This window comes from Notothenia coriiceps, unplaced genomic scaffold, assembly GCF_000735185.1.
Source record: "Notothenia coriiceps isolate Sejong01 unplaced genomic scaffold, NC01 NC01_scaffold00026612, whole genome shotgun sequence".
NCBI lineage: Eukaryota > Metazoa > Chordata > Actinopteri > Perciformes > Nototheniidae > Notothenia > Notothenia coriiceps.
In genome coordinates this window covers 527,303-535,570 of record NW_011359313.1, presented here as the reverse complement: position 1 = coordinate 535,570, position 8,268 = coordinate 527,303, and the positions used below count along the sequence as shown (strand labels likewise).

At 43.2% G+C, this 8,268-nt stretch overlaps 1 protein-coding gene across 1 annotated transcript; it reads right to left on the bottom strand.

The window, feature by feature from the left end:
* Positions 1-1,191: 1,191 nt before the first annotated feature.
* Positions 1,192-5,712, bottom strand: LOC104957254 (multiple C2 and transmembrane domain-containing protein 2-like). Its single transcript, XM_010784867.1, has 4 exons — positions 5,607-5,712; positions 5,401-5,510; positions 4,145-4,242; positions 1,192-2,009 (listed from the first exon to the last, which is right to left on the bottom strand). Exons 1-4 carry the CDS (start codon positions 5,693-5,695, stop codon positions 1,950-1,952), a joined length of 357 nt encoding a protein of 118 aa, XP_010783169.1. The 5' UTR covers positions 5,696-5,712; the 3' UTR covers positions 1,192-1,949.
* Positions 5,713-8,268: the final 2,556 nt, after the last annotated feature.

The window sequence follows — 8,268 nt, the reverse complement described above, 5'->3', positions numbered from 1 at the left end:
GCTTAATTGGTTTCACCTCTTGGGGACACTTCATCGGGTCTTGCCAGTGATCTGTGTACCCCACACCCCTCCCTCCTCAGCGCTGCCCTCCTCCCATCACAGCCAAAACCAGCCCCCAAGCCCCAATGGAGCCAAGAATGTAGAAGGGTTACAGCCAGTGTGTGGGATTTAGCTCGTCAGAAGCTCAGGGTCACCTCCACACCCTCTCACTTTGAAATGGACCCCTGGTGGCAGCTCCTGGGAGATCCCAGTGATGTCTCTATCAGCCTGTCAAAAGAGATAGCCCGGGGCTCCACCAGGTCCCCCTGAGCCAATCAAACTCCTCACAAAGCACAGATGGATGCTCTTTCACCAGCGTGCTATACTGCTGAGGAGGGGGGCACCCGGCCGCGATGCTCAGTCCCCCAATCAGTCAGAACAAACTCCCATCGGTGGGGTCCAAGCCTCAGTTATGCCCAACTTCAGTCCCAACTATGAATATTTCGAAAGAGAAATATTTGTCTACTATCAAAAAGACAGAAAGCAGGTAAAAGGAGTAATCTTCTTTTTGATGCAAAAATATTAGCTTTGTAAACAGGCTTTAATATAGTCTAGCCATTATGTTGAATTAGTGCAGTATGAATTGATAACATTTTAAAAAAGGAACTCGTTTTTTTGTCTTTGAGAGAAAAATCAGAAATTGTGTAGAACAGATTTGCAAAAATCACAATGGCCAAAGGTGTCAATAAAAACGTTTTATACGTAAACTAAATATGGATGAGAGAATTGTTAGAGGATATACTTCAACCCTCTTCTTGGAAATACTATTGTGGGGAGACAGATGGAAAAAGCAGAGTATGTGTGTGTAACCATTAGATAGGCCAGGTGATTTTAGTGGAAATGTAAAGCACTAAGTGCTGAGGATGGAGAGTACTCTCTGTGAGATGAGCTCTTTCTCTCTCATCTGGACCCTGTTATTGTGAGAAGGCAACAAAGCAATGCATTAGGAAGCACACTGGAGCCACACAGCTTTGATGTGAGCTCGGTAACCAAGGCGCAGCGGTGGCCGGTGTGTGAGCTCTGTTCCAATGGCTGTGCTGTGTAATCAGATGTGTTTACTGTGTATTCAAGTAAAGAAGTGGTGTAATCCAACCTCGCTGGAGTGCAGTTATTGAAAAAGCAAGAGCAAAAACAAGAGCAAAACTGATCACACTCTTTATTCAGTATTTCTGCTAATTCTCCATTTGATGATGCAGACATATACTCAGTAAAAATATATACACATAAAGGCAGCTGGTAATAATACACTTGCACTACATAAATATATATTTGGTTCAAAGAGAGAATTAAGAAAGCAATATATTATATACAGGAAATCCATACCACAAAAAAAAAGTAAAATTCAGTACTCTGTCCTAATATTTTTAATGTGCCATTAAACATATTATTTTGATGATTATTTAAAAAATCTTTTACAAAATGTCCTTTAATTACTGTATATTAACATGGTTAAAGAAAAAAATCCATGGATTGTTTTTGATAAACTGCTAGGCCCATATTAACTTAACCTGAAGGCATATTTCTTAGTTTCACCAAAGTCCCAAAAAAAACAGTGGAGGTCTAAGGTAAGCCGAGCCCGACGCTTTTCATTCCTTTTCTAAATGATATCCGAAGATGAAGGCTCAGCCTCGCAGCGCTCTCTTTTCTTTACCTCCAGGCTTGTGATTGACAGCGCCATGTGCTGGCCTCCTCGCTGCTGCAGTTCACAGCCTCTGTCAGGGGGGTGGCAAACACACAAGCCAGAGAGCGGCCGGCTGCCCCTCAGCAGCAGGGGGCAGAGTTAGGGTGGTGTGGGGGGGAGGGGCTCAGGGTCACAGGCTCTGCTGGCACTGAGGCATTGTTGTCAGGTGGGCCGCGTTGTACCGTATTCAAAAAGAAGAGCAGCCTTTCATCCAGCGTGTCCGCCAAGCTTACCTTTTCTTCCGCGGCTGGTTCTGGCTGGTGGGCGCTCTGATCGCGCTGTGCTGCACCTGTAAAAACAAACAGGAGTTTGGTCAGAGGCAGGTAATCCGAGCTCAGTGGAGCGCACGGTAATGGCTCCCCTGAGGAGAGCTGGTGCAGGGGAAAGCGAGGCGGGCTCGGCTGTAATGAATCATTTTTTAAACACAGGAGCAGAGGGGATTAATCACAGGGAGGAAGGATTTGAAGAGTCAAGGGTTCCGTACCAGCATACGCCCCCCTCATTCTGCACCACAATCACAATATTAGAAACAGACATCAACTGTTGAGATGACCTGCCAGGCCAGTGAAGGAGTTGCAAACTGCATAATCACTCACTGCAAGTTATGTCCCCTGAAGAAAACGTTGTTCAAGCCTGAGAATCGTAGGCTACAAAGCGAGAGTTACATCACCAGACGTGTAACTTTGTTCGCAGCTTTACAGACCTAGGTGTGACTTTGATGAAAAATGGGACCTGAAATGTGACATTTGAGCTTTCAACCCCTCTTTGTTCTGCTGGTAACATGTGTAGAATTAAGCTCATGATGCAGTACTCATGTTTTTTCTCCCAGAAATGTCTTGATGTCTAAATGGATTTACAAACTAAATGTATGTTGTAGAATCATGTTTTCTTTGACATTCAAAAAATTAGATTCAACTGTCCATATTTTTTTCTCCCAAAGCTGCCACCATAATCCAAAGACGACTGATCATAGGGTGAACTCAAAGGAGAAAAGCTGGAATTTGAAAACTTGCTTTTGAAGCATGCTTGCTGAGCTCAAACAATACGGCAAATCTGTTGAATAAAGGTAAGGACTCTATGCTAATTAGCCGGTCTCCATTATTAGAATGGGAGATGGAATGTCGGAACAAAGTGACTGCCTCCTGCATCAGAACATGAAACTGTCCTCAGAACTGACAGATGCTTCTTATTTCAGGACAGACAGTGTTGTCAGAAGTCCCCGTTTGAGGCACACTTTGTAGATGTGCACAGGCACTAATTGCCAAGTCACATTTGCAAGAAAGACAGGAGTCAATTTCCAGCCTTTGTGTTGTTTTTGTGTCCACACCTATCTGAGGATTGAAGTTCTAAGTCAACAAAAACAAAATATGTGGACTATTGTTTTGGGTCTCCTGTGTATATGATGTTAATGTTATTTTTCTCAGTACATAATGAAACGTACTTATGGTGAATCTTAAGGGTGTTTTGTTTTTTCATGATTGGAGCTATTTTCAAGATGTAGTTTCTCTTTTAAACCAGGCTAAAAAGTATTGTTTCCATGAGATTTGAAAGTGAGTCATTTTCAAAGCTCAAACATCATATCCCAACGGGGAAGAAGACATACAAAGGATTCTGAATCAAAATGTATTCACCACCTTGTTTTGCCAACTCAGTCAGCCAAATCTCAAACAACACAGGCTCCCTCCAACATCACAGAGGAGTCAGCAACGGCTTGCTGCAGGAGGACATCAAGGGTGCAGCAGAGAAACAGACTGGGGTGAGAGTGTCTTTCCAGATCCAGACTGTCAGGGTTTCTCGCTGAATTCAGTCTGGCGAGTTACCTGGGAGATGAAGGCGCTGTGTGGCACTTCATTTCCTGGCCGAGCAAAATCCTCAGTCAGAGAACAGCGAGCGCCCAGCACCACTTACAACAGCCTGACAGCTCTCCTCAGCTCTGTGATGTAAATGCAAATGACATATCAGCCATGGCTAATATGTAATCACATATGGCACCCGGCAAGAGGACTGGGGCTCACGACTACATTAATTGACTCCACCACCCAGAAGTGACTGAGGCCACATCAGAGTTTCTGCGCTGACACAACAGCCAGAGACGTCAGGAGCCCTCCGCCGGCCCTCGGCCAATCACCGCATTTAATGTCACAGCGCTTCAATCAGACGGGCAAAATTGCTAATAACGGACGAGGCTGCAGCAATATGGCTGAGGACGGATCTGAGCATCTCCTCACTCAGGCAATGCGACGACAACATGGAGCTGAACTGAGGAATAATTGGGCCGGGGCTGCTTTAAAGGCGAGAGTCCATTAATAATCAAACAAAGCCAGAGGATATATTTCTGCAACACTTGGGAATTCTGGTACAGCAAATAATGCGGCCATCTTCAGGGAATTCCTTCCCTATCTGTATGTAAAATTGGACCCTTACCTTTTGAACATCAGAAGGCACCCTCTTGAGGAAATCCAGTATTTCATTATTGTCAATAGTATGTGGGTTGAGCAGCCTCTTGGTAAATTTCTTAACGCCTGTGAAAACAAGAACACATTAATAAATAAAAAGGTGTCATAACAACCAGCATTAATGACAGCGTAAAAAGTTACACTAATGAAAAGAGTTTTGTAACCTTATCTAGGTATAGAGTTTAGTAACTGCATTATATGATGCCATTTCAATTGATCCATTTCAGTCCAACTGAATTAAAGCCGGACCAATGCAATAGAGATGGATATGGATACAGGAGTACGTAATCAATTACAGAAGATAAATAATGATAGCTCTAGTTTGAAAAAGAGCCAAAGATTAATAAGAAAATGTTTCTTTACTTTTGTTTGCTTCAATCTGATCATTTATAGCACATCTATATTTACTTTGCACATGGCTGCACACCACAGAGAAAAAAACAAAATCTCTGGGGTCTTGTAATGGGACCATTATATTCACAGCTTGGTACTGCCTGTACCTCAACATGCAGACAAAGAACCTAAGGACTTAAATATGTGCAAGCAACTTGAAAGGCTTGCCTTGCAACCACTGAGATGGGGGTTAACTGGGGAGGCAGAGGAGTGTCTCCGACTGTGTGTTTTTTGTTTGATATGATGGTTTTTTGGTATTGATTGTGTTGAAGGCAGTGTGGAAGTACAGTGGTTGTGGGCTTACAGCTGGAGGAGGAGAGCCTGTTAAGGGCAGCATATCTCCCTGACCACTGAGATGACTGTCTATTCTGTATGACTACAGCAGATAATGAGAGGCTAGACCAGGAGCCTACAGACTGCCCAAGGACATCATGTATTATATACAGCTTGCTACTCTACCTCTGCTTTGTTTGCACACAAACCTTAGGCCTCGCCTCTGCTACATCAGCCCACACTGAGCAGAGAAATCCGCTCAGCTGTCTGATCCCTGTGCTTCTGCAGAGGTGTAGGCATGGTACAGTTCTTAAATTACTGCACTTCATTAAATCAAAGATGTGCAGTAAGGAAGATTGAATAAGTGTTTTATTTCTGCTACTATGCTAAGGGCTCGATTTTTATACAATTTGTCAGGAGACTTTAGTCACAGTAATGAAGCATTTATCAATAAGCAAATTGGAGTTTGCATCGCCCAAAACGATTTTAGTTTTGCATTCAGAATTTTTCATTCAGAATTGTAAGAAATAACTAAGAGTTTTTAGATGTTGAACTTACCCCATATCAGCACGATATATCGAAGAGGGATATAATACAACAGTGCTGTTGTCACAAACAGCATCAGGAAGGCCATGCACGACAGGAATGGGACAGACCAGTTGAATATGCTTTAAGAGAATAATGGTGTCAGATTAATACAAAATTATATAAACAAACAAAATTAATTAAAAAAGAAGTATGATGAATATGAAATGTGAAATTACTTCTTGATTCTCTCTCCGATGTTTGCGATTTCCTCCAAAACGTTCTGGACAACCAGCACTACTTCCTGCACCATATATATCTTATCCATCAAACCTTTCTTTCCAGATTCCTGAAAAAGGAGCCAAAAAAAAAAATGCACAGACACTGATGAGGTACGCTGTATGTCAATTGTTGGGCAGGGTAGACAAAGAGCAGTTTATCTAAGCTCTGCTATTATGTGTGATTTATCTATTGAATGGCCCATAATGAGCAAACACTGTACATCTTCAGACTATGCTTTTGAAGATGAGACAGACTCAGTGCTCAGAAGCTGTTCTGTGGACGGCTGAGAGATTTTAGCTTTTGTCCGCCACACACAATAGAGCTGTTGCACAAGTGCCGCACAATCAAGACTCTCCGGTAGATGAAAAGTACACAAAATGGCCAACCGCAATCAGGCGGATTAGACGACCTAGACAAGAAGAGCAGGGGCCTCGAAACGCAGGAAAGATTCTTATCCAGCCCCCGCACAGGACAAGTTTGAACATGTTTGTTCAGATCTGTCAGGCTTTCTTACCAACTCAAACACTTTCCCTGCTTTAGAAAAAAACATCACGTTGAATAGAACGCCGGTCGGATGTGTAAACTCTTTCCCTCTCATGACTCTAGCCCTCCTTACACATGAGTTATTATTTGCTTTTAATGCACTTAGATAATAATGACTGTGTGTAGCAAAGCAATAAGTCAACATTTGAGGGGGTTGGAGGGTCTCAAAATGAAATAAATGTGATCACATCAAGGCAAGAATTGTGAAGCCTTCCAAAGGCAGAGGAGTGACTCGAGATAACACAAGTAACACAAGCTAAAGAGGGCTGAGAAGCCTCACATCAAAAGGAGGAAATAATGACAGGAATGATGACAGAGGGCGGGAGAGGAAGAGTGAGTGGGAGAGGGGGGATGAGAGTGTTGGGGGAGGGCACTCTGATGGACCCTAGCAGGAGGCTTGGGGATGTCTATATGTTTATGTTACAAGTCAGCCGAAGCCGCAGCCTGTGTGCATTGACAGGGTCCAGACAGAATGCCTTTATCAGAGCTTCATGAGGCGGCCCCTGGGAAAACACGCACTGCCAGCACAGAGAGACTCCCCACTGTCAGGCCCACTCTTCTCCACGAAAGGCGCAGGAAGAGAGCAATTCCCACACTCGCAGTGCCTCCCCCACTGCGCTGGGATCTGGACAGACACTGGAGGCCCAGCACTGTCCAAAAAAGGAAAAACTATCACAAATATGCTCCTTTTGAGATTAACATCTCATGGTCTGATCGTGGGGAAAGAGGACTATCTGTGTTTATGCATCATCATCCTGCACTCTGCAGCTTTGGGGGGGCTGAGCAAGCCTTCATGCGTGTCCTTTACTCCACATCAGGTGTTAATTGAGCTCTTTATCCAAAGTTTATTTTGAAAGCGGGGAACACTGTTAGAGTCTGCTAAAAGCCATTACAATCCGTGCCAGCGAGCACCTGATGGACGCCCAGAGCCACACTTTGAGAGATGATAGCTCACTGGATATGGAGCCTCATCAGTGAGGCTCACATTCCTTTTTACATTTCCATTTAAAGATGTTTAAACGACCAAATTACATGATTTAGAATTAAAATCTCATAAGAGATATGAAGCATTTTTTAAATGCACTGAATACACATGCAAGGTCAATTTAGCCAGAAACAAAGCTCCAGCAGGAGAAAAGAGAAACCATATTGGCTTTCATTTCTAAAGGGAAAACAGACAAATAGATGCACTCTGAAGTACACATCGAGAGGCAGAGCTCTCGTGATTATCATTATTCATGTGCTTTAAGATTCTTGAAATCATCCTTAGCGACCAAAACTAAATTTCTTCTTACATTAATCATTCGATGATATTCTTTATCTTTGTTCATTTCTCTTTCAGCAAGAACATGAGTGCAGAGAAAATACAAATAAATAAAATGTCTCCTTCTGAAATGGAACAGGATGAGTGAGCTGGAGATGGACTAAATGAATCCTAAATGTCTGCTGATTAGAAAACCTGTGTGAAATCATATTCTCATTTCCAATAAAATGGTCAAAGCTTGCTTTTAAGGTGCGGTAATGGAGAACCAATTTGATCTCCTCCACAAAGGTAAACATACTCTCACAGACATGTGGGCTGTTATCAAAGGCTGGAGNTTGTCTACTTATTAAGGAAAAGTGGGAGGTTCTTTTTAATGAACAGTAGCTTCTCTGCTTTATCAGCCATAAGTCTGTTCCTCTTCTCATCAAGCACATGAGACGCAGCGCTGAACAGTCTCTCTCTGTCAGTGCTTGTGATTTGATCTTACTCCGCATATTTCTCCGGGTGTTTTGATTTCAAGTGGTGGAGTAATCCCGAAGTGGTGAAAGTCTTTGCAGTTACACCCCCTCGAGAAATGTCAGCTGAACACGTTTTACAAATCGCAATCCGCGCCTCTTTCTCTGATATTTTTAAATATCTCCAAGCAGCAGACATGTTGGCTGTGAGCCAGCCGCGAGCATGGTCGCGCGCCGTGCTTGTTGCCGCGTTTTGATTACGTCATCACAACAAAACGTTAGCTTACCGACGTAACCCTGTTCTCTGACATTCGGTGATATTTTTTCGGTGCTAGAACCTAGGCCTTTTGAACCATT